General features: G+C 50.4%; 1 protein-coding gene across 2 annotated transcripts in view; it reads right to left on the bottom strand.

Annotated features, from left to right (window-relative positions):
- Window positions 1–24,401, bottom strand: part of SLC43A1 (solute carrier family 43 member 1) — a 32,666-nt gene extending 8,265 nt beyond the window's left edge. For both annotated transcript variants that reach the window (XM_032152912.2, XM_032152913.2), the window contains exons 1-8: window positions 23,097–24,401; window positions 21,608–21,774; window positions 8,034–8,211; window positions 7,870–7,925; window positions 7,661–7,737; window positions 4,655–4,747; window positions 2,945–3,078; window positions 872–1,050 (exon numbers count right to left, since the gene is read on the bottom strand). In XM_032152912.2, the coding sequence (XP_032008803.1) occupies window positions 872–1,050; window positions 2,945–3,078; window positions 4,655–4,747; window positions 7,661–7,737; window positions 7,870–7,925; window positions 8,034–8,211; window positions 21,608–21,761 (871 nt within the window). In that variant the 5' untranslated portion in view covers window positions 21,762–21,774; window positions 23,097–24,401. The remainder of the gene's footprint in view (window positions 1–871; window positions 1,051–2,944; window positions 3,079–4,654; window positions 4,748–7,660; window positions 7,738–7,869; window positions 7,926–8,033; window positions 8,212–21,607; window positions 21,775–23,096) is intronic.
- Window positions 24,402–26,469: the final 2,068 nt, after the last annotated feature.

A 26,469-nucleotide genomic window follows, 5' to 3' on the forward strand; every position in this document is an offset into this window, starting at 1 on the left:
AATAGACTCTTACAACAACCCTATCCTTATCACATTTTACTGATGAGAAAACTGCAGCTCAGGAAGTTAAATGACTTGCTCAAGCTCACAGGGCTGGAAGCAGCAGGTCAGCCTAACTCCAGCTCATGCCCTTACCCATGTTGCCCTCTGAGAATCAGCACTGGGGGTAACCACCCTCAAACTGCACACCGTTTTGCACTTTACAAAGAGCTTCCACATCCATGGTGTCATTCAATCATCACAACTAACTTTACAGTTTGTGGGGTGCCTTTAGTGCTAGTTTAAGAGATAAGGAAATCAAGAGCAAGGTTAGGTGATCTACCCAAGTCACATAGCCTATAACTGGAGAGCAGGACTCAAACCCCTCAACTCCCGCTCCTGACTCCAAGGAGCTCCTTCCACTTATCATGGAGCTGACGGTCCTGGGATCTTCAGGTACCCTCCTGAGAAGCAGCCCAGGCAGGTGGTGCAGCTCCTTCTGTGACCAGCAGGGGGCAAAAGACAGCCAGGTGTGGAGGACCCCTGCCAGGAGGCTCGCGGGCCTGGCTGCACCTGATGCAATAAGCTCAGAGGTTGCAAGCGGCCCTGAGGAAAACTGCTACCCGACAGGCCCAGAGACCTTGTTCCCATTTTGGAAGCTCCTCCCTCCCCAATCCCAGGAATCCAGCAGGGTAACCCTGAATCTGAACTTCCCAGCGTTAGCTGAGCTTTGATGTGCCCTTCTGTAAATGAGGAGCATGCCCCACCTACATCATGGGGTGTTGTAAGGACTGAAGAGGGGTGCGAATAAATACTCAACCATGAGTGCTCACTGAATATGAGGACCCACCATCCCTATCCCCCAAGGCCAGCACCTTGACCAGACACTCACTCTCAGGAAGGTTTTCTGAGGTGCCCCGAACATCCTGGGATGACATGAAGGCATCCGAACTGTCCTCCAGGCTGGGGGCCTTCTGGCTGAGCCTCTGGCCCACAGTGGTCACATGGGTGTAGAAGCGGTCACCTGTCACCTTGTGGTCCAGGGCCAGCCCACTCAGCTTGATCTTCTTCCTGCAGGCAGCCAGGCCAGAGTGTAGGGGAACCAGTCACACAGAGCCCACCTTCAACAGCCCAGCGCTCGGCGGCCGTCCCAGCGGTTTCCAGCACTCCTTTACCCGGCACTGACATGCTCACAAGCATGATGCAGAGCTCCTGTTTCTGTTGCTCAGAGCTTGGCTCGGGGACCAGCTTAGCACAGATGCCAAGTAAATGAAGAGTGGATCAGCTGTTTTTCACTTGGACTGTTCCCACGGAGGAGGCAGCATTAAGACCTCAGACTCCAGAGTCAGACAGCCTGCATCCAACCTAAGATTCACCCTCCTTTGAATGGCATGACCTTTGGAAAGTCACTTTGTTCCCTGCACTTTTGTTATTAATGGAGTTAATACCCAATCTACATCATACAGCTGTTTGAGGATGGTATAGGGGCTAAGTACAGTGCCTGGCATAACTGTCAGTTCTGTAATGTCACCTTATGTGCTTGGTGTGGAGCATCACCTCTTGCCTCTGCTGAACTGACAGGGGGCTGGAAAAAGTTGGCATTCAGGTGGCCCCACAAAAGATGGGGTGCTTGATTCTTTTATGTCCCTCTTTTTGGGACCACATGGCATCGAGTGCCATTGCTGAGATGCCTCCTACTCAGATCTCCTCCTCCAAACCCAGAAAGGATGAAAACAGTATTTGTCATGACTTTTTTTTTTTTTTTTTTAAGACGGACTTTTTGCTCTTGTTGCCCAGGCTGGAGTGCAATGGCACGATCTTGGCTCACCGCAACCTCAGCCTCTAGGGTTCAAGGGATTCTCCTGCCTCAGCCTCCTGACTAGCTGGGATTACAGGCATGCACCACCACACCCAGCTAATTTTGTATTTTTAGTAGAGACGGTGTTTCTCCATGTTGTTCAGGCTGGTCTAGAACTCCCGATCTCAGGTGATCCACCCTCCTCGGCCTCCCAAAGTGCTGGGATTACAGATATGATCCACTGCGCCTGGCCCATTACTTTTAATGGCAAAAACCATAATTACTTTTGTACCCACATAAATAGTTACCATGGGCTGAGCACAGTGGCTCACGCCTGCAATCCCAGCACTTTGGGAGGCTGAGCCAGGTGGATCACTTGAGGCCAGGAGTTCAAGATCAGCCTGGCCAACATGGTGAAACCTCGTCTCTACTAAAAAAATACAAAAATTAGCTGGCTGTGGTGGCGCGTGCCTGTAATCCCAGCTATTCAGGAGGCTGAAAAGCAGGAGAATCGCTTGAACTCAGGAGGCGGAGGTTGCAGTTCACTGAGATCACGCCACTGCACTCCAGCCTGGGTGACAGAATGAGACTCCGTCTCAAAAATAAATAAATAAATAAATATTTACCATGTTTTGACCACCTGTTATGTGCCAACTCTATTACTTAAAAACACCCATGGGAGGCTGGGCACAGTAGCTCACGCCTGTAATCGGGCACTTTGGGAGGGCAAGGGGGGAGGATCCCTTAAGGCCAGGAGTTCAAAACCAGGCTAGGTAACACAGTAAGCCCTGTCTCTACAAAAAATAAAAAAATTAACTGGGCATGGTGGTGTGTGCCTGTAACCCCAGCACCTCAGGAGGCAGAGGGAGAGGTTCGCTTGAGCCCAGCAGTTTGAGGTTGCAGTGAGCCAGGACCAAGACACTGCACTCCAGCCTGAGTGACAGAGCAAGACACTGTCTCTAAAAAAACAAACAAACAAAAGCGACCTGTGGGTAGGTAGGAACAAGCTCATAGTACAGATGAGAAAGCAGAGCTTGGAGGGCTCAAGTGATTTGCCAAGCAGAGGTCCAAGCCGAGGTCTCTCTGAATCCAAAGTTAATTCCATCTATCATATCACCACAGCCCTCTCTGCCCCAGGGTGAGTCTCTGCCCACTCCAGCCACTCACGTGTAATTGACTTCCTCAGGGGCAGGAAAGGCTTCGATGGGCCAGTTGAGGGCGCAGTTCAGAAAGATAAGGCAGGCCAGGCCAGACCAGGTGAACATGATGACCACGAAGGCCACACCGGCATCGTAGATCAGCTGTGACAGGAGGGGGCAGGCCCATGGGGGAGACTGCCTGGCCCCAGACCCCACCAAGGTAGATCCCAGGCCTCAGAGGCCTTAAAGAAGGTCTCATCTCCCCTTGTGCTTGTGCCCAATTTGCAGATGAGGAAACCAAGACCAGAAGTTTAGAGTCAGACTCAGAAGATCCATCATTCCTTTTTCTTTTTCACTTGAGCCCCCCTAGAGAGCTATGAAGTAGTCTCCACAAAGCCTGAAGTTGCTGGCCACTGGCTCAAAATACCTCTGAAATTTCCACTATCTTAAAAAGATACATACATTTTTGCCTATGACTCCACAAACATTCATGTTCATGTTCACACAAAAATGTCCATTTCATAGTATGTACAAAGGAAACTTAGTACTCTAGGTTTACCAGGCCTAACCGTGTTTATCCTGCCCCTTCCTGGCACGTTCCCCAGGGGAAAAGGCAAACCCAGACTGCTCATGCTCAGCCTTATCTCACCTTTCCCATGTGCAACAACTGGGGGGTCGGGGAGAGGGAGGTGCAAGTGCTCTGCCTAAGGGGTCTCAACCCCAGGGCAGGTAAGTTCTCAATTGAATGAGATTCTGTGCAAATGTGTCAGCCCCTCTTATGGAAGAAGCTGGTGCACCATCTGTCCTCTTGTCCTCCCCATACCATCTGACCAGGATGACTAGTGTCTGCTCTCCTCTCAGGCTCCTGCTCAAACCTTTTTCTCTGCAGTCTTGGACCTTGGTGCCTTTTCCTCCCTAGGGGCAGGACAGAGCTTCAAAGGGCCACACCCCCAAATGTGTGGAGGTAAGATCTGGCTCCTCAAACACTACTTCAGTTGAAAAGAAGGGAGAACTGCCCACCCTCCATGCCTGCCCACCAAAACAACTGATGGTCCCCCACGCATGCACTCTCTCAAACTCCTTTGGAGACACTGAGCAAAAGTACCTTCTTTGGTACTCTTTGTAAAGTGCAAAACGGTATGCAGTTTGGTACTGCCCACAATGGAGGTTGAGGAGCATGGCATGGCTCAGTCAAAGGGTGCTTTGATATTTGACAGAGGAAATAGAGGCCCCCGTCTTGCACTAAGCTAAAACTTTGGTCTCCTGGCTTCCAGGTACACCAAGTTGACCTGTCCAGGATCCAGCCTGGCATAAACTCACTTTGTGACCTTGGACCAAACCACCCATCGTCTCTGGAAAGTGTGGAAAAATGTAGCCCCAAAGGCTAAATAAAGCCAGAGAGTCAAGGACCTTGAATGCATGTGAAGGGGCTGGACTTGATTCTGTAGGTGAAGCTAAACCACTGAAGGTTTTTCAGCAGTGTGTGCGCCAGTTCCCCATCTGAGATCTTTCTGGAAGTCACGTGAGTGACAGAGTACACAGAAAAAGAATCAGAGGCAGGGAGACCAGCTGAGAAGGCTTGCTGTGGCCCAGGAGAGAGGGGGAAGCCCTGCACTGGGATGATGACAGAGGAAGGAGAGCAGAGAAGTCAGACCCGTGGGTCAGCACTAGCTGCTGCTCACTCGGCCCCACCCAGTTCTTGTGTCAAGACCAAAAGAAAACCCAGGTGGCCTCATACCTTGATTCCTGGGAACGTGATGGCAGAAGAGGCATAAGAGCCAATCATGAGGGCCATTAACGTGGAGCGCAGGTTCCCAAACATGTTGGGCAGCTGAGGAGGGAAAGCAGCACCCATGAGGTGGGGACACTGTGACCCTCACCCAGCGTTCCCAGCCCTGCTCCATACAACAGCCCCAGGAGACGCAGCAGAAAAGCCCCAAGGCAAAACAAACAGAAAAATCAATGTGGGAAACTGTACTCTGCCCCTGCCTACACAGTCACAGTGCCCTTTAGCTTCAAAAAGGCTCCCAGACACCCCTCAGAGAGACATTTTGTTAATTTTGTTTAATCCCAGGTTTCCCAAGTTTGTTACGTAACACCTCTGAACAACACACGGAACAGGTGCTTAAGAAGCACTGATCTTGGCTGGGCACAGTGGCTCATGCCTGTAATCCCAGCACTTTGGGAGGCCGAAGCTGGTGGGAAGCTTGAGGTCAGGAGTTCAAGACCAGCCTGGACAACATGGTGAAACCCCATCTCTACCAAAAATACAAAAATTAGCTAGGCATGGTGGCGTGCGCCTGTAATTCCAGCTACTCCGGAGGCTGAGGCAGGAGAATCGCTTGAACCTGGGAGGTAGAGGTTGCAGTGAGCTGAGATCGCACCACTGCACTCCAGCCTGGGTGACAGAGCGAGACTATGGCCCCACCCCCCAAAAAAAAGAAAAGAAAAGAAAAGAAAGAAACAGTGATCTTGTCCAACCCATTTTAGATGAGAAAATTGAGACCCAGGGAGGAAAAGTATACTCAAGTTCACAGAGCACATTAATGGCTTTCTCCTCATTGTCGCTGTCCCAGCCCTAACCCAAGGCTGTGACCATGGCTGTGTCCCGGTAATAGGTGGCGCCTCTTAACCCTCTCAGTTGACGTCCCAGCCCAGTTTCTGCTTAATCAGGACAAATCATGTCCTGGGAGGTGAGGGTGGAAATAAGGGAGGGAACTGAGCCGGGGCAGACACAGTCTCCAGAGGAGGTGGCTCTGACCCAGAGCAGGGTCAGAACCCACACCAGGAGAGAATTTAATTGATCATGTGTTCCGCTCACCTGCCTCAGCCAAGCCCTCAGGGCAGGGGAAGGCAAAGTCAGGATGCCCTTCGCACACACCCTCCTCTGGCCCCACCATCCTCCCCAAGTCACTAGATCCCACAGCTGAGAAGGACCTTAGGATCCGTACAAAGCCTGAACACACTCCACAGAGTGGGAAACTGAGACTCTGAAGGGAGGCCTCAATAGCTCTGGTAAAGAAGGCATTTAGGCCGGGCGCGGTGGCTCATGCCTGTAATCCCAGCACTTTGGGAGGCCGAGGCGGGTGGATTGCCTGAGCTCAGGAGTTCGCGACCAGCCTGAGCAACACGGTGAAACCCTGTCTCTACTAAAATACAAAAAAATTAGCCGGGCGTGGCGGCGCGCGCCTGTAGTCCCAGCTACTCGGGAGGCTGAGGCAGGAGAATTGCTTGAACCCAGGATGCAGAGGTTGCAGTGAGCCGAGATCGCGCCACTGCACTCCAGCCTGGGCGACACTGCGAGACTCCGTCTCAAAAAAAAAAAAAAAAAAAAAAAGGTGTTTCAACGCATACAACTAAATTATCCTTCCCCCTTCCCCTGAAGTGGCTGGCTCAGGAAAAACCTCTATCCACTCAGGCAGAGGTTTTCCTGCACCCTGCATCTGTGAGGCACCACTGCCAAGGACGCCAGGGAAGGGTGCCAGGCCTGGAGAGGGGCAGGGCCCTCTCCCCTCCAAGGGGCCACAAACGCTGTCTCCGCCCAGTACTGTGGGTAGGGCGAGGTCCGCCGGCTAACCCCGGGCTGGCGGCCTTGCAGCGCGCGTGGCAACAGCAGCTGGGCCCGCAGGACGCAGCACGGGGCGTCCTGGTCCAAGTCTGGGCCAAGAGCAGCGGCCCAGGGGGCGGGGCCGGCCAGCGGGAGTGGGGCGTGGCTGAGGGGCGGTGCCAGCGCCGGACCCTGCCATTGGCTGGAGATTACAGGAGGCGGGGATATGGCGGGGAGGAGCGCTGGACAAGCCCCACCGGGCCGCCAGGGAGGGTCTGAGGTCAAGCCCCGGAGAGAAGGGATTTAGGGCCCTGGGCCAAGTTGCACAGCAGGGAAAAGGGGCTGCGCAGAGGGGCGGGGAGAAAGGGATCCGCTTCCTTCCTTGAGAGTTGTGAAATGTCCCTGGTTGGAATTAAAGGCGGATGCTGGGGCGAGGTGAAATTCAGCCAAAACCACCCAGTCAGGCAGCCCTTCTCAGAGATAAACAGTCCGAGCCAGCCCGGCCAGGAACCTTCCCCTCCACCCTCCCGAAACTCCTAAGCCTTTAACGCATTTACACACTCACATAAATAAACACACTTAGAGCAACACACATACACAACTCACCACATGTAATAGGTCAAGCCATGTGCACGACGAGGTGTCGACAATTTCATATGGTTCAACCTAGTACACTCACAAACACACCTACCAACTCATGGCTTTCACAGGGACGGGGTCACACACCCACTCTCCCACGACATGGCAAGCGTGCACATGCTGTCTCGAGCTGCTCCCTCCCCCTCACGATCATGGTACCCAGTTTTATTTTCTTCCCAGCACCTATGACGACTGACATAATTTATTAGTTTACTTGTTTATTGGGTTATCTGTGCCCCTCACCCCCAAAATGTAACCTCCAGCAGGGAGGATGACGTGGTCAGTCCTGATTGTGCTGTAGTCCAGGACCTAGAACAGAGCTCCACAGACATTCATGGGCTCTGTACACACAAACACACACATTAACATACACCCCGACACACAGCCTCATCCACACACACACAGCCTCACACCTGCCCTTTGCAGCTACCTGCACGGTTTCTCACACACTCACTTGATCTAGTGATCTGCGTCCACAGGCCCCACCCCCAGCCCACTCATACTGCCCTCACCCCACTCGGGGGAACTCTGCTGCCAGGCCAGGCCTGTGACACTCACCGTGAGTGAAGTGAACGTCAGGCAGATGCCACCAAAGCCATTCAGGGACAGCGCCAGGAATATCAACGGAGACAGAACTGGAAAGGGGAAAGCAGCAGATGAGGGCATTTGGGGAGCTGTGGGAAGCCAAGGGCAGGAACTGGGGTAAACATCTGCCTTCATCCCACCTATTCTTTTCTTGTGGGGCCACAAGAGAACAGACAGCTCACCTTCCACGTCCCGGGAGGCCAGAGCCATGAGGGTGCAGGACGCAGCAAAGCAGGCACTGTGGAGACACAGGGAAGGGTGAGGGGTTGGCCTGTGAGCAAATCCCCACCCCTCCCCCTGCAGCACGGTCCCTGTCCTCCCGTTCCCCATAGCCCAGCCACCTCACCTGCCAACCAGCCGCACGGGTCGGGGGCCAAAGCAGTCCATGAGGATCCCCAGTGGCAGGGTGGTGGCGCTGAGCACGAAGGAACCGATGGTGAAGCCCAGGTTGAGCATCTCGTCCTGCCGGTCACAGCCCGGCCACCTGCGCTGCTCATCCTGGGTGGTGTTGGTGCTGTTCTCAGCTGAGGAGGGGGAAAGGAGGGCTCAGCACATGACAGCAGGAACAGCTGGGCACGGGAGACAGCAGCCCACAGTCAGGGGGCCTGCTTTCAAATCCCATGCCAGGTGCCTTTGGGGATACCCTAGAGTCACGTCTCCTCTGATGGGGCTGCTCCAGGAATGGCAGCCGTTAGTACCTGACCCTGGGAGAGTCTTGTGCACACACAGCCTGAGGCTTCAACTAGCTCAAATGAAATACTGGACATAAAAGTATTTACTAAGTTGTAACATGCACTCAGTGTCCAAGCTTAGGGGGTTGTGGATCCCCAACAAGAAGTGCCCCCATATCTAGAGGCAAAGGCAAAGGCAGTGAGTGGTGCTCTAACGGCTATAACAAGAATTCATTAAAATGGCCTGGCGTGGTAGTTCATGCCTGTAATCCCACCACTGTGGGAGGCTGAGACAGGCAGATGGCTTGAGCCTACAAGTTTGAGACCAGCCTGAGCAACATGATAAAACCCCATCTCTAAATAAAAAAAAGAAATTTAGAAAGAACACTAAAACTTAGAGGAAGCTTTCCCAATAAATGATAGTCGATAAAATAATAACTAATACGTATTGAGCACTTAACTATGCTCCAGGCACTGTTCTAAACACAACAGCCCCATAAGTCAGTTAATAAAGTATCCCATTCCCCAGGTGATGAAGCTGAGGCACAGAATGAGAACTAGGTACTGCCCTCCAGTCCCCTCTAGAAGTCCACTTGGAGGACTTGTCCTTAACGGTAAACTGCCAACTTGGAGTTGTGACAAGTTAAGGAGAAAAGCTAGTGATAGGAGACAAAGGGTTGCTTCGCTTTACTCAATGCTCAGTTAGTCATGAGGTGGCTGCCCCCAGGCCTCCAAGTTGTCACTTGGCAGCACTGCCAAGGGCAAACTCAGGGTGCACCTGGAGCAGGCAGACAGACCAGGGTCTGAATTCCCACCACCAGCCTTACTAGCTGTGCACCTTGACCAAGTAACTTCCTTCTTCTCTGTAAACTGGACCAAAGAATGCCTAACCCACGACCTCCTTAGAAGGATTAAATTGGAGACAGTAAACAAAGAGCTTTGCACAGTGCCTGGCCCAGAGAAAGTGCGCCTGAAGGATCTGAGGACGGGGTAGCTGACCCTCCTGGTGGGTCATGTGGTAAGCACGTACTCTAGGAGCTGGGCATCCACACTACATGAGACAGGAAGTTCTCAGCTCTAGAGTAACAGGTGCTGCTAAAAGAACAAACCAGGCCAGGTGCAGTAGCTCACATGTGTAATCCCAGGACTTTGGGAGGCCAAGGTGGGTGCATCTCTTGAGCCCAGGCGTTCAAGACCAGCCTGAGCAACATTGGGAAACCTTGTCTTTACAAAATAAATTTTAAAAATTAGCCGAGCATGGCAATGCATGTCTGTAGTTCCAGCTACCCGGGAGGCTGAGGTGGGAGGATTGCTTGAGCCCAGGAGGTCGAGGCTGCAGTGAGCCATGATCACAGCATTGCACTCCAGTCTGGGTGACAGAGCAAGGCACTGTCTCAAAAAAACAAAACAAAACAAAACAAAAAGAAAACAAGAAAACCAACAAGCGGACAAGGGAATGTGATAATGCCTGGATACTAGGGGGTGGTATAGGACATCTGCCCTCAGTAGTGAAAATGACCCCTGACTTTACATATCCAAAGGGCATGCAGGCGGCAGAAGAGTAAAGGTAAAGGGATCTGTGTGTTAACGTAAGGAAGAACACAAAGGCCTGGCAGATCCTGAGTGTTGACCAACCAGGGAAGGAACTGTCATGGGCAACAGAGAGTCTTCTTCAGTACCAGCTGCCAAGGAGGTGGGGAAAGTGCTCAGATACCTCCAGGAAGCACTTAGGGGGTTGGACCACACAACCTTTGGGGATCAGGCTAGTCCTATAATTTAGTGATCTTTATGATCACTGTCATTTCTTTACAGGTTTGTTGTTGTTGTTGTTGTTGTTGTTGTTGTTGTTGTTGTTGTTTTGAGACAGGGTCTCACTCTGTCGCCCAGGCTGGAGTGCAATGGTGCAATTACAGCTTACTGCACCTTTGACTTCCCAGCTCACTGTAGCCTTGACCTCCCGAGCTCAAGTGATACCCCCACCTCAGCCTCCTGAGTAGGTGTGTCTACAGGTGCATGCCTGGCTACTTTTTGTATTTTTTGTAGAGATGAGGTTTCGACGTGTTGCCCAGGCTGGTCTCGAACTCCTGGGCCCAAGTATCTGCCTGCCTGGGCCTCCCAAAGTGCTGGGATTAGACACATGAGCAACTGTGCCCGGCCTCTCTACAGGTTTATCTGCATTGGTTTATTCATTCTACACCCACTTACTGGATATTTACTATACACCAGCACTGTGTTGGGACAATGCATAAAGCAAGAAGAAATACAAAGATGATTTAGACCAGAGGCTGCACACCAGTGACCAGCAGTGGCCCCCACCCATGTTCTGCTTGGCTGGCAATGTTGACCCTTATAGTGTTGTAAATTACAATTGGGTGCCAGTTTAAAATCAGGAGTTATCACAAAAAAATCCAGATTTCTTGGTTCTCTTTAAAAAGTTAGAAGATCGATTGGGCGCGGTGGCTCAAGCCTGAAATCCCAGCACTTTGGGAGGCCGAGGAGGGCAGATCACGAGGTCAGGAGATAGAGACCATCCTGGCTAACACGGTGAAACCCCGTCTCTACTAAAAATACAAAAAAGAATTAGCCGGGCTTGGTGGTGGGCACCTGTAGTCCCAGCTACTCGGGAGGCTGAGGTAGAAGAATGGCGTGAACCTGGGAGGCGGAGCTTGCAGTGAGCCAAGATCACGCCACCGCACTCCAGCCTGGGTGACAGAGCAAGACTCCGTCTCAAAAAATAAAAATAAAAAGTTAGAAGATCTAGGCATAACTGTAGCTGAGTGGAGGCCATCCCTTTTTGCCAGGGCTTGCCTTCTCAAGGTCATACACATCCTCACCTCTCTTTTAATTCCCAGACATTTGCTATCCTACACCTGCCCTGCTTTACCCAGTTATTAGCATATCCCTGGCCTCAACTGGCATTTCCATTTGCAGTCCCTGAATTAGACACTGTTCCTGCTCCTAAGTCTTTGATAATCAAATGACAATTTCCCTCACAAACAATCCCACTAGCATGCAAATTTACACCTACTTTGTGCCAATATTTTCTATAGAGAATCCCATTTAATCCATGCAACAACCCTAAAAGGTGAGTACAATGGTCCCCATTTTTTTTTTTTTTTTGAGACGGAGTCTCGCTCTCGCCCAGTCTGGAGTGCAGTGGCGCGATCTCGGCTCACTGCAAGCTCTGCCTCCCGGGTTCACGCCATTCTCCCGCCTCAGCCTCCCGAGTAGCTGGGACTACAAGCACCCGCCAACACGCCTGGCTAATTTTTTTGTATTTTTTTTTTTAGTAGAGACAGGGTTTCACCGTGTTAGCCAGGATGGTCTCGATATCCTGACCTCGTGATCCGCCTGCCTCAGCCTCCCAAAGTGCTGGGATTACAGGCGTGAGCCACCGCGCCCGGCTCAATGGTCCCCATTTTATAAATGGTAACGGTCCAAGAAGCAAAGCAATTCAGTTAGCCAGCTTCTTACAGGCAGGCTCAGATTCAAACTCAAGATAATCTCCAAAATCAACAGTTTTCCACTGCACCAAAGGGCCTCTGTGTTACATGGGCCAGTTAGCTTAGTAAGTTTCCCAAGCACATGTCAGTGCTAGAAAGGATATGTGCTCTTCCACTAATGGAGAATCCAGTCCCGCGAACTGCTAATGACTTAGTGTCAATTCATACGTTCATTTCTGTTTTATCGATCAGCCTTTTATGAGTTTGACCAATGAGTTCATTCATAAGGCTTGATCACTCTGAGTAGTTGGATAAAAATCCAAATTCTGAACTAAAAGGGGAGCCAGCCCAATATGCCAAGACCTCTTAGAGCTGTGTCCATGTTAATGACAACAGAAAAGGTCTTTGGCATCAACCCCCAACCCCAACATTTATAGACAAATAAAGCAAAGCACAGGATGGGACAGTGATTAAGCTGGGCTTGGAAGCCAGGGAAAGCAGTGTTTCCCAATATGTGGTATGCACAGCATGTGGGCACTCAACATGGGTTCAGGAAGTAACACGGAGCAGTTTTTGAGGTTTCATAGTTATTCATTATTTGAATGTGTATTAAAAACATACATTGGCCAGCCGCAGTGGCTCACACCTATAATCCCAGCACTTTGGGAAGCCAAGGCAGGTGGATCACTTGAGATCAGGAGTTCAAGACCCACCTGGCCAACATGGTGAAACCCTGTCTCTACTAAAAATACAAACATTAGCCAGGTGTAGTGGTGGGTGCCTGTAATCCCAGCTACTCCAGAGACTGAGGCAGGAGAATCACTTGAACCTGGGAGGCGGAGATTCCAGTGAGCTGAGATCACACCACCGCACTCCAGCCTGGGCTACAGAGAGAGACTCCATCTAAAAAAAACTAACAACAACAAAAAAAAACAAAAAAGATACACATATATATGTACATACATATGTATTAGAAACATATATGTATATGTATAATGTGTGGGGGTGGGTAACAGCAAACCGATATTCCAAGAATATTACACCTTAGAATGAAGCTATTTTTTTAAGTAGACTGATTCAAAAGGAATTATTAAGTGAATAACACTAGCTATGGCACAGAGAAATGGTAAAATCATGAAGGTGAACTGCAAATGACTAGGTCTAGGAAACACTGGAAAATGGGATAGTTGTGAAGCATCTGGAGTCTGGAAGAGCCGGGTTCAAATTCTAATTCCACTAGCTGTGCTGCAGAAACTCTCTGAGGCTCCATTATCTCATCTGGGAAATGGGGACAGTGGTCTCAACCACCTGAGAGGCTGGCTCTGAGAATTGTCACACATACACACACAGCGAACACTCACAAAATGATCCCATTTTCTGTCTCCCTGCTTAGCGTTCCTTTCCTAACCCCATGATGCTTCCCTTTCCTGCCTCTGACATGGTCACATTCAGCAAAAACACCTTAGGGGGTGGGTGTGGTGGTTTATGCCTGTAATCCCAGCACTTTGGGAGGCCAAGACAGGAGGATCACTTGAGTCCAGGAGTTTGAGACTAGCCCTGGCAACATAGTGAGACCCCATCTATACAAAAAATAAAAACATTAGCTGAGCATAGTGGTGCACACCTGTAGTCCCTGCGACTCCAGAGGCTGAGGTGGGAGGATCACTTGAACCTGGGAGGTGGAGGCTGCAATGAGCTGAGACCACACCACTGCACTCCAGCTTGGGTGACAAAGTGATACCCTGTCTCAAAAAATAATAATAATTAATTAATTAAATAAAATTTAAAAATTAGTCAGGTGTGCTGGTGTGCACCTGTAGTCCAAGCTACTCAGGAGGCTGAGGTGGGAGGATTGCTTGAGCCTGGGAGGTCAAGGTTGCAGTGAGCATTGATCATGCCACTGCACTCCAGCCTGGTGACAGAGTGAGACCTTGTCTCAAAAACAAACAAACAAAAAAAATCTTAGGATTGGGCTCTCGCTGGTGTCTTGTCTATGGCTGGATTCCCCCAGGAGAGCCCTGGGCCATTGGAGGTCAGGGACATCCACACTATTCCCATGAGTCCCAGTAGAAAGGTTTTGGAGTCCAACGTGAAACTGAATCTTTACTCCGCCCTTTATTTACTAGCTGTGTGACCTTGCGCAAGTTACTTAGCATCTCTGAGCTTCAGGTTTCTCTTCTATAAAATGGGGTTAATAAAAATAATACCTGTATCACAGATTTGTAGTGAGGACTAAATATCTAAAAAATAGTAAATGCCTAAAGAACTTTAGCAATTGTTTTATTTGGGCACTTACGCTGGATATAGAGTAGTTTGTGATAAATTGAACTGCTTCTGCCTAAATTCTGAGAAACAGAGCCTCTGTTAGCTGTGATATCCTTATAGGTAGGTCAGATGATGTGGCAGGTAACCCCAAAGCTGATACTAGTGAATGCTTTAATAATGAGTTCCAGGCCAGGCACAGTGGCTCACATCTGCAATCCCAGCACTTTGGGAGGCTGAGGTGGGCAGATCACTTGAGCCCAGGAGTTCAAGACCAGCCCTGGCAACATAGTGAGAACCTGTCTCTACAAAAAATAAAAAATTAGCCGAGGCCAGGTGTAGAGGCTCACGCCTGTAATCCTAGCACTTTAGGAGGCCAAGGCAGGTGGATCACTTGAGGCCAGGAGTTCAAGACCAGCCTGGGCAACATGGTGAAACCCCGTCTTTACCAAAAATACAAAAAAATTAGCGGGCATGGTGGCACAGGCCTGTAATCCCAGCTACTTGGGAGGTTGAGGCAGGAGAATCACTTGAACCCAGGAGGCAGAGGTTGCAGTGAGCGGTGATTGTGCTGCTGCACTCCAGCCTGGGCGACAAAGCAAGACTGTCTCAAAAAATAAAAATAAAAAATAAAAAATTAGCCGTGCGTGGTGGTACATGCCTGTGGTCCCAGCTACTTAGGGGGATGAGACATGAGGATCACTTGTATCCAGGAGGCTGAAGATGCATTGAGCTGTGTTTATACCACTGGACTCCAGCCTGGGCAAGAGAACAAGACCCTATTTCTAAAATAATAATAATTGTAATAATAATAATGAGTTCCTCATTTGTTGAGCTCTTCATATTTTTGTTAAATGACATCATTTGATCCTTAAATCATTGCTCTTTGGAAGAAAGGTTGACAATTGTTCACTTTGTTTTATAGACTTGGAAAGAATGGAGATCCAGAGAAGATAAGGTCACATAGCAAATAACAGCAAAGCCAGGCCCAGAATGTAGTAACAATCCCATCCGTAGTCTGAAATTTTATCTGCTTACCCTCATTTCATTTTCACAACAGTGCTATAAGGTATGGATTATTAGTCCCTTTACCATATGGGGTAATTGAGGTATTAAGAAAATTAAGTGCCAGGCACAGTGGCTCACGCCTGTAATCCCAGCACTTTGGGAGGCCAAGGCGGGTGGATAACCTGAGGTCAGGAGGTTGAGACCAGCCTGACCAATATGGTGAAATGCCATTTCTACTAAAATTACAAAAATTAGCCAGGCATGGTGGCATGTACCTGTAATCCCAGCTACTCGGGAGGCTGAGGCAGGAGAATCGCTTGAACCTGGGAGGCGGAGGTTGCAGTAAGGTGAGATCGCACCACTGCACTCCAGCCTGGGCAACAGAGCGAGATTCCATCTCAAAAAAAAGAAAAAAAAAGAAAAGAAAGAAAGAAAGAAAGGGAAGGAAGGAAGGAAGGAAGGAAGGAAGGAAGGAAGGAAGGAAGGAAGGAAGGAAGGAAGGAAGGAAGAAAGAAAGAAAGTTAAGTAAGTGGCTTCAATCACCCAACAGCACATAGCCGAGTTGGAAGCCTGCCTCTTTCCACACACTATGGCAACACAGATTCCTGGTCTGATTCTGTGTTCTTGGGACACTGTAGAGGAAGACCGACACCCAAAGTGAATAAAGTTCCAAGAAGCAGAAAGCAGACACTTTTGATCATGCAGCATGACTGAGGCAGATCAGGGAACAGCACCCACAGTCAGCCCGACAGCCTCAAGGATTTTGGCTGGGGTCCCTTGAAGGGAAGAGAGGTAGGTAGAGATAGGCATGTTTTACCCTACTTTGCAAGAATGGACAAATAAGTCCTGGAAAATTAAAAAATTAGCCAGGTGTGGAAGCACATGCCTGTAATCCTAGCTACTCAGGAGGCTAAGGTGGGAAGATCATGTGAGTCCGGAAGTTCAAGGCTGCAGCAATGATCACACCACTGAACTCCTGCCTAGCTGACAGAGTGAGACCCTGTCTCAAAAATGAAACAAAACAAAAAAACAACAAATAAATTCTGAGAAAAGGACTGGGCACGGTGGCTCCCACCTGTAATCCCAGCACTTTGGGAGGTAGAGGCGGATGGATCACTTGAGGCCGGGAGTAGAAAAGCCTGGCCAACAGGTGAAACCGCATCTTTACTAAAAATACAAAAATTAGCCAAGCATGGTGGTACACGCCTGTAATACCAGCTACTCAGGGGTCTGAGGCAGGAGAACTGCTTGAATCCAGCAGGCAGAGGTTGCACTGAGCCAAGATGAAGCCATTGCACTCCAGCCTGGGTGACAGAGACTCTGTCTCAAAAAAAAAAAAAAAAAAAAAGAAGAAAGAAAGAAATTCTGAGAAAAAGAGAGGAATTCACTCTGGTCACGTCTAGTAATCCCTAACAGCCAGATTTAGAAGCATACCCACTTCTGGGCAATTTACAACACCAGGTGGATATCTCACACTATATACAAAATCAACTCAAAATGGATCAAGGATCTAACTATAAAAGCTAAAACTACAAAACTCTGAGAAAACACAGGCCGGGCATGGTGGCTCACACCTGTAATCCCAGCACTTTCGGAGGCCAAGGTGGGTGGATCACGAGGTCAGGAGATCGAGACCATCCTGGCCAATATGGTGAAACCCCGTCTCTACTAAAAATACAAAAATTAGCTGGGCATGGTGGTGTGTGCCTGCAGTCCCAGCTACTCAGGAGGCTGAGGCAGGAGAATTGCTTAAACCCAGGAGGCAGAGGTTGCAGTGAGCCAAGATTGCACCACTACACTCCAGCCTGGGTGACAGAGTAAGAGTCTGTCAGAAAGAGGAAGGAAGGAAGGAAGGAGGGAGGGAGGGAGGGACGGACGGAGGGAGGGAGGGAGGGATGGAAGGAGGGAAAGAAGGAAGGAAAGGAGGGAAGAAGGGAGGGGGGAGGGAGGGGGGAGGGAGGGAGGGAAGGAAGGAAGGAAGGAAGGAAGGAAGGAAGGAAGGAAAGAAGGAAGGAAGGGAGGGAAGGAAGGAAGGGAGGGAAGGAAGGAAGGAAACACAGGTGTAAATCTTTGTGACCTGAGATTAGGCAATAGTTCCTTAAACATGACACCAAGATACAAGTGGCAAAAGAGAAAAATAAGAAATTGGACTTCAATATTAAAAACTGTTGTGCACTAAAGGACACCAAAAGAAAGTGAAAGACAACCCAACAATGGAAGGAAAATTTGTGCAAATCATATACAGGAGACTTATATCTAGAACATAAAGAACACTTACATCTCAGTAATAGAAAGATAACCTAATTTTAAAGTGGGCAAAGGACCTGAATAGACCTTTCTCCAAAGATATACCAAAAGCCAATAAGCACATGAAAAGATGCTCAACATCATTGGTCAGCAGGGAAACACAAATCAAAATCACAAAAAAACTTTACATCCACTAGGATGGCTATAATAAAAAAAGATGGGCAGGCTGGGCGCAGTGGCTCACGCCTGTAATCCTAGCACTTTGGGAGGCCAAGGTGGGTGGATCACTTGAGGTCAGGAGTTCAAAACCAACCTGGCCAACATGGTGAAACCCCATCTCTACTGAAAATACAAAAAATTAGCCAGGCGTGGTGGTGGACACCCATCTACTTAGGAGGCTGAGATGGCAGAATCACTTGAACCCGGGAGGTGGAGTTGCAGTGAGCCAAGATCGTGTCATTGCATTCCAGCCTAGGCAAAAGAGTGAGACTCTATCTCAAAAAAAAATAAAAAATACATAAAGATGAGCAACGACACATATTGTTGAGGTTACAAAGAAAGTGGAACCCTCATCACTGCTAACAGGAATGTAAAATAGGCTGGTCCCAATGCAGTGGTGTTTACACCTAATTGATCAAAACCAGTTCCGTCTCCACTCCCACTGCTTCACTTGGCTAGTCTTAAAAATATATATATGAGAAATTAAAAATTAAAAAATTAAAATTAAATTTAAAAAAATTTAAAGGAGGCCGAGCACAGTGGCTCACGCCTGTAATGCCAGCACTTTAGGAGGCTGAGGGGGGTGGATCACCTGAGGTCAGGATTTCGAGACCAGCCTGGACAACATAGTGAAACCCCATCTCTACTAAAAATACAAAAATTAGCTGGGCATGGTGGCGGGCGCCTATAATTCCAGCTACTCGGGAAGCTGAGGCAGAAGAATTGCTTGAACCCAGGAGGCGAAGGTTGCCATGAGCTGAGATAGTGCTATTGCACTCCAGCCTGGGCAACAAGAGAGAAACTCCGTCTCAAAAAAAAAAAAAAAAAAAAAAAATTTTTTTAAGAATGTGAAATAGTGTAGCCACTTTGGAAAACAATTTGGTAGCTCCTCAAAATGTTAAACATAGTTACCCTTACAACTGACCAATACCGAAGAAAAATGAAAGCATACCTCGACATTAAAAACTTGTACAAGGGCCAGGCGCGGTGGCTCATGCCTATAATCCCAACACTTTGGGAGGCCCAGGAGGGAGGATCACTTGAGCCCAGGAGTTCAAGACCAGTCTCGGCAACGTAGCATGACCCAGTCTCCACAAAAAAAAATTTTTTTAATTAGCTAGATGTGGTGATGCGGGACTGTAGTCCCAACTATTCTGGAGGCTGAGGTGGGAGGATAATTTGAGCCCAGGAGGTTGAAGCTGCAGTGAATTGTGATTGTACCACTGCACTCCAGCCTGGGTCACAGAGTGAGAGACCCTGTCTCAAAAAAAAAAAAAAAAGTCCAGAAGAACATTTGAGTCTCACTCTGTGGCCCAGGCTGGAGTACAGTGGCACAATCATAGCTCACTGCAGATTCAAACTCCTGGCCTCAAGTGATCCTCCTGCCTTGGCCTTGAAATGAGCGTGGATTACAGATGAGCCACCACACCCAGCCAGACCATTATTCATAACAGCCAAAATGTGAAAACAACCCAAATGTCCATCAACTGACAAATGGATAAATAGAATGGTGGTTGATCCATACAATGGAGTATTACTCAGCAATAAAAAGAAGTCCTGATACATGCTACAAGGATGAACCTTGAAAACATTATGCTAAGTGAAAGAAGCCAATCACAAAAGGCTACATATTACAAGATTCCATTTAAATGAAATGCTCAGAATAGGCAAAGCTATGACAGGAAATAGATGAGTGGTTGCCTAGTGCTTGGGGGCGGAGGTGGAGGTGAGGCGAGTGAGTACTGCTAATCAGTACAGTTACTTTTGGGGATAAAGAAACTGTTCTGAAATGGACTCTGGTGATGGTTGCACTACTCTGAACATACTAAAACTGTTAAATTATATACTTGAAATGGGTGACTTGTGAGGCATGTAAATTATATCTTAATAAAGCTGTTTTACATATTTTACATATTTAAAAATGCAGGTGGAGGGATGAGCCCTCAAAAGAGAAGCAGGAGTTTGAGGAGGTTCTAAATATTGTGTGCTGGGTACTGAGGCATATAAATTTGTCAGACCTCATCAAAATGTATGATGTAATCTTCAAGAAAGTTGATTTTAAAGAAACACCACCAGCATCAGGCGGAGAAGGCAGGAAGAAGTTACACAAGGGGTAGGCCAAGAGTGATGGCTCATGTCTATAATCCCAGCACTGTGGGAGGCCAAGCCAGGTGGGTCACTTGAGGTGAGGTGTTAGAGACCAGCCTGGCCAACATGGTAAAAGCCCGTCTCTACTAAAAATACAAAAATTAGCCAGATGTGCTTGCTTGAATCCAGGAGGAGAAGGTTGCAGTGAGCCAAGATCATGCCAATGCACTCCAGCCTGGGTGACAGAGTGAGACTTTGTCTCAAAAAAAAAAAAAAAGAAGTTACATAGGTGGCACTGGCAGGTGTCAAGGGCAGGCAGGGTCTCTCCTATCTCCAGGATAAACTCATAGGGGACTTAGATGTCATGTGGGTCCCTAATAGCCCTCCACTTGGTGCTTGCAGCCACCCTGGTATGTGTATCATTTCATTCAGGCCTCTTCTTCCCGACCCACCCAGCCATCCCAGCCTAGCTGCCAACCCCACCTCCTCCAGCCCCTATCACCCCATAATTGGGGCCAGGAGGCATGGGAGAGTCGCCATCTCTGGGTGCCACATGTTGCATCTTTACAGATAACCATGGCTGGATGGGGCAGATCCTGGGGTGGAGCAGCTGCTGTTCAGAGCAGTGATCAAGACCTCCCCATCTCCACCCCTCAAGGAATCGGTTTTCTCCCATAGCCACATCAGGTGCTGTGCAGCAAGGAGTTGAAACAAGAAGCCAGGAGCAACCAGAAGGACACTAACATTTATTGAGCACTGTGGACTCTCGCAGCACTCCCATGGAATCGATATTATTATCCCCATTCTGAAGACCAGGCAACTGAAGCTCAATGTTTAAGGAACTGACCTAAGTCACCAACTGATAAAAGTGATGGAAGCTGGGATTCAAATCCAAGCTAACCTTCCTTCCAAGCTTACTCCACAACACAGAGGTTGGGGAAAGGGGATAAAAAGAGAGGAGAGCCCAATTCCATTTCCACCCAGCTCCTTAGGCAGAGCTTGTCAGCACAGCTCTCTCCTTCCCAGAATAGGAAGATACCCATCAGAGGCAAGTCCTAGACACCAGCAGTGGTAACTCCCTGCCCCAAGGCAGCTGCAGACAGCCTATGGCTGTAGTTACTGCTCCCAAAGAGTGTTAGAATTCCCACTCCCGGCCGGGTGCGGTGGCTCACGCTTGTAATCCCAGCACTTTGGGAGGCCGAGGCGGGCGGATCACGAGGTCAGGAGATCGAGACCACAGTGAAACCCCGTCTCTACTAAAAATACAAAAAATTAGCCGGGCGTGGTGGCGGGCGCCTGTAGTCCCAGCTACTCGGAGAGGCTGAGGCAGGAGAATGGCGTGAACCCGGGAGGCAGAGCTTGCAGTGAGCCGAGATTGCGCCACTGCACTCCAGCCTGGGCGGCAGAGCGAGACTCCGTCTCAAAAAAAAAAAAAAAAAAAAGAATTCCCACTCCCAGGTTCCGGGCCACTCACACAAGGTGATTGAAGTGGAAACCAGAGACCCTCCACAATGCCCTCCTAGAGGAAATAAGGCTATGTAACTTTGTCCAAACGAGTAATTTGAAAACCTGGGGGCTCCCAGGTCCTGAAAAGGGAAGAATGTGGGGCCCTTTACATTCATACTCCACTTTGTGCAGCTCTCCCTTGTCTTATGATAGCCCTATTAAGAAATTCCTCTCCCAGCACTTCTCCTTCAAAGAGCTCTAGACCTGAGGCTGTCAGAGGCTTAGGACTCTGCCTATTAGTCCCAGGGTCTGGATGACCAGCAGGACACCTGGCATTCAGTGACCACTGGATTAGATAAATGAGATAGTGGGCAGAGTGCCACCCATTCTCCCCCTGAAGTTTGAAGAGGTCGAGAAGTGAGGCTGTCCAACTGCTGACCCTGCTTTCTGTCCACCTGGCCACCTAACGTTCTCCGGCTTCCACCTACCCTTTGCCATCCCTCCCCACAGCCCACCCAGCCTATATTCAGGCATACCTGGGCACATGCTGGAATAGAAGCCCTCGTTCTTCAGCATGATCAGCAGGGAGCCCCAGCCCAGGAGTACAGCAGAGAAGAAGAGGTTCTCCAGCACAGCCGTGCAGGCCATCCACCAGCGCCTCCGGTACGCCTGTTGCAGCGTGGGAGCCATGCTGGCCGCGAGCCTGCACAGAAACAGAGCGGAGGGTGAAGGGCCCCCTAGTGGCCCCAGGGAGGGGTCTTGCATCATGGTGGCACCCGAGACCTCTCGGGCCAGCCCGCGAGGAGCCCCTCATGGAGGCCCCGTAGAGCCCTAGGCTTCCCAGCCGGTGCCACGGAGCTGGCTCCGCGCGCACTAGCAGTGCCAGAGGTGCACGCGGCACGAGGCTCCCGCTGAGCCACTATCGGAAACAAGGAAGGTCCTGTCTGCACGCTGCAGCTTTCTGGCAGGCTGCCGGGTTCTCCCACCCAGGCCAGGGCGCGCAGGGCCGGGCTGCTGGGGAGCAAGTCCGCATTTGCCCAAGTCCCCAGAGGGACAGCAAGGGGCAGAGCGCGCTCTGAAGCACCGCGGGCCCATGTCCGGACTCTCGCGCCAGGAAAGACCCCTGGAAGCTGGCAGGAAGAAGGGCAAGTTCAAGGCTACCCTACGACCCCCATCTTCCAGTTGCCCCTCCAAGACCTCTCCTTCCCTCTGGGGCCGGGCGACAGCAAGCCTTCCCCCTTTCCATATCAGGTGACCCACGACCCTACAGTCTCTCGGGCCAAGCCAACAGCTGCCACGTGGAGGGAGACCCAGGATGGGCTCTCCTCGGTCCCCTCCTCCCCCGCGCGCCCCTCACTCACTCCGCAGGGCTCGGGGCACAAGGCTTTGCACCTCGGAACCCGCTTCCCCCCTCCAGCCCCGGGAGGGGGCTCGGACTTCGGCAGGAAGTCTGGCCGCTGCTGACTTTATAAGGGCAGCGGTGGTGGATGGGCTGGCGGGCGGGTGTGTTTACCAGAGGGAGGGAAGGAGCCCCAGCTCCCCCCGCCGCGGCCGCTCTGCAGCCTCGGCGGGAGGAGAGGGAAAGCGGGCGGCGCGGGGGCAGGGAGCGACAACCGGGATGAGACCAAGGAAAGCGGAGAGGAGAAGGGCAAGAAAGACCCAGAGAGAGGGGAGGAAGTACCAGTCACTTCTTCCAGGGGGACTCGGTATTCTCATCTGTGAAATGGGGCGTTGGGTTCAAGCGCTCCAGGAGGTCGGCTGGAACTCTGGCAAACGCGCAGCTCTAAGCAGAGGAAGTGCAGCGAGCGGGGGCCCGGGAGGAAGAGAAGAGTCGGAGGGGTCAGAGAAAAGAAAAGGGAAGGACGCGCTTGGCGAGATGGGACACTGTGCCGCGGGACCGCGGGCGCAAGTAACGGGCTTTCATTGGGAAGCCCGGCAGTGTCGGCGGGAGCCGGCCTCGGTGTCTCTCAGCCCACGCACAGCAGGAGACCGTACGCGCGCCCCCTCCCCGCCCACACTGCTTACCTCCGGGCACCAGCAAATGAGCAGCCAGCAGCAGCGGACTCCTCCCGGAGCGCAATGCTTTCGCCGCGCGTCCGGAGTCCCGCGGGCCCAGCCTTGAGCCGCGCCCGCGCTGGGGTCTTCTCTTGCGCGCGGGACCCGGCGGCCACGGAGCTTCAGCCTGACGGCCAGGTGGCCTCGCCTCCGCTGTCTCCTCGGAAGAAGCGGGGGAACTGGGAACCCGCCGGGCGCCAGAGGTCTGCGAAGCTGGGCTTGGATGAAGTGGATCTGCGGAGTTGATAGTTGTATTTACACGCGTCCGGAGCTGCGCCCCGAGGTGGGGGCGGGGGCTCCCTTCCCTTCCCCTCCCCTTAGGTCGAGTTTCACGCGCACGTGACTCGCCCGCTGGTCCCGGACACTCTCCCTCTGGCACAGCCCCAGCACTTACATTTCCATCTGGGACCCTCATCTTCTCCCCCAAGCCCCCAGACTAACGTCAGGCAGCGCCCTCTGTATCCTTGTTCAAAACAAAGTGCGACTGGGTTGAAGCTGACTGACCGCGATTCAGGGCCGCCTTGGGTGGGGTTTTGAACTGTGCAGCTGGAAGCAGTGTTTTCCGAGAGGCAGAGTGGCACGGGTTTCTTTGGAGTTAGTCAGATCGAGGTCTGAGTCTTGACTTTCCAACTGACTACCCTGGGTTACCTAGGGCAAGTTACTTCTCTGAACCTCAGCTTCCTCCTCCCTAAATTCGGTTAAAATGGAACCTACCTAACTGCCCAAAGGAATCGGGATTGTGATGCAGGTAAAAAGCTGAGCATAGCATTTGGCATAGTAAGCATAATGTTAATTGTTGCTGCTGTCATTATTTCAGAAGACCTGGTGATCGGATGCTTCCAGATCAACAATTGATTGACTCCAGGTAAATCTCTCAACCTCCCTGAGCCTCAGTTTCCTCATCTGTAAAACAGACTACTATGGTGTGGAGTAATGAGAAGTAATCTCATTACATGTGAGTTTAATTGTGTGTTAAGCGTGCTGCTAATGCATGCTGAGCTTAATACCTGGGTGATGGGTTGATAGGTGCAATAAACCACCATGGCACACATTTACCTATGTAACAAACCTGCACATTCTGCACATGTACCCCAGAACTTAAAATAAAAATAAAAATTAAAAAAAAAAAGAGTGATACTGGTGGCCAGGTACGGTGGCTCATGCCTGTAATCCCAGCACTTTGGGAGGCCAAGGCAGGAGGATCGCTTGAGCTCAGGAGTTCAAGACCATCCTGGACAACATGGTGAAACCCCGTCTCTACAAAAAAAAAAAAAATAGCCAGGCATGGTGGTGTGCACCTGCAGTCTCAGCTACCCAGCAGGCTGAAGTGGGAGGATCACTAGAGCCAGAGAGATGGAGGCTGCAGTGAGCCAAGATCATGCCACTGCACTCCAGCCTGGGTGACAGAGTGAGACTCTGTCTCAAAAACACAACAAGAGTGACTACAGAAAGCTCCAAGAAGGCCTCAGATAAAAGGGAACCCCTGAACAGCTGAGCCACCAAGCCAAGAGAGGAACTAATGGCTACCATAGACAGGGCACTTTCCAAAATGAAAATATTGTTATTAATTCCTCAAGACATCATGGTCTCATTTAAACCTCATAGCTTTTCACAGAGGGAGAAAACTGCAGGCTTGCAGCTGGAGCAAGGTTAGAGGTAGGATGCAGAGTCAGGTCGGCCTGGCATTTAAGTGTGGCTCCTTCCATTCCTCCCAGAAGAACAGCAACAGCAAAGGCTTAGCGGTGGGAAAGGCACAAGGAGTTCTCGCTGGCCAAAGCACATGTCAGGCTCTGATGGTTTAACTTCTTAAAATGTAATACCGCCTCCCAGAACTTCCAGATCAAGGTCAAACTCCTCAGCTCTGCACAGGGGGCCCTAGAGTCAACTTTCTAAGCTAGGAGGGTCATGGATCCCTTTGAGAATACAAAAGACAGTGGGCACAGTGGCAGTGGCTCATGCCTGTAATCCCAACATTTTGGGAGGCTGAGACAGGAGGATCACTTGAGCCCAGGAGTTCAAGACCCGCCTGGTCAACATAGTGAGACCCCTATTTCTACAAAAAATTTAGCTGAGCATGGTGGCATGTGCCTGTAGTCTCAGTTACTGGGGAGGCTGAGGTAGGATGATCCCTGAACCCGGGGAGTTCGAGGCTGCAGTGAGCCGAGATCTCGCCAATGCACTCCAGCCTGGGTGACAGAGACCCTGTCTCAAAATAAACAAAAAAAAAGAATAAAGATGTTATTGATCTACTCTCGACAAAAATGCTTGTGTGAACATGGACACACACACTCATTGACATTCACATTTCAAGGTTTTCATGGGCCCTTTCCATGAGACTCTAGTGGTCTATGGACACCCATGGCTGGAACACTTGCTCTTCCTCATCCCAACCCACATTTCCATGGAGTTGGACTGTCTGCTGCATGAGGACACAGGCCTCATTTGGTGTGTTCATTCACTGCTGTGTATCCCAGCACCCAGAACAGCACCCGCACCTAAGGGGCACTCAGCACATGTGCAATGAAGAGTCAGCCAGCTGGTTTCACACCTCCCAGTCTTTTCACCTGCTATTCCTTCTTGTGGGAATGACAGATTTCCTTGATTTCTTTTTTTTTTTCTTTGCCAGTTGGTACAGTGGACAATCTCAGTCATGCAACCTCTGCCTCCAGTTCAAGCAATTTTCTTTTTTTTTTTTTTTTTTTTTTTGAGGCCGTTTGTCTCCCAGGTGAGTGCAGTGGGGATCTCGGTCTGCAAGTCCGCCTCCGTTCAGCCTTCTCCTGCCTCACCTCCGAGTAGTGGATACAGGGCCCCCAACAGTTTAGTAGAGACGGGGTTTCACCGTGTTAGCCAGGATGGTCTCGACCTCCTGACCTCGTGATCCGCCCGCCTCAGCCTCCCAAAGTGCTGGGATTACAGGCTTGAGCCACCGCACCCGGCTGGTTCAAGCAATTTTCATGCCTCAGCCTCCCAAGCAGCTGGGATTACAGGTGCACACCACCACCTGTGGGCTGATATTTTTTTCTTTTCTTTCTTTTTTTTTTTTTTTTTTCTGAGACAGAGTCTCACTCTGTTACCCAGGCTGGAGTGCAGTGGTGTGATCTCGGCTCACTGCAAGCTCTGCCTCCTGGGTTCAAGTGATTCTCCTGCCTCAGCCTCCCGAGTAGCTGAGACTACAGGCACGCACCACCATGCCTGGCTAATTTTTGTATTTTTTAGTAGAGGCGGGGTTTCACCATATTGGACAGGCTGGTCTCAAACTCCTGACCTCGTGATCAGCCCACGTTGGCCTCCCAAGGTGCTGGGATTACAGGTGTGAGCCACTGAGCCCGGCCATTTTTTGTAT

The sequence above is a fragment of the Hylobates moloch genome, unplaced genomic scaffold (genome assembly GCF_009828535.3).
Source record: "Hylobates moloch isolate HMO894 unplaced genomic scaffold, HMol_V3 SCAFFOLD_5, whole genome shotgun sequence".
Lineage (NCBI taxonomy): Eukaryota > Metazoa > Chordata > Mammalia > Primates > Hylobatidae > Hylobates > Hylobates moloch.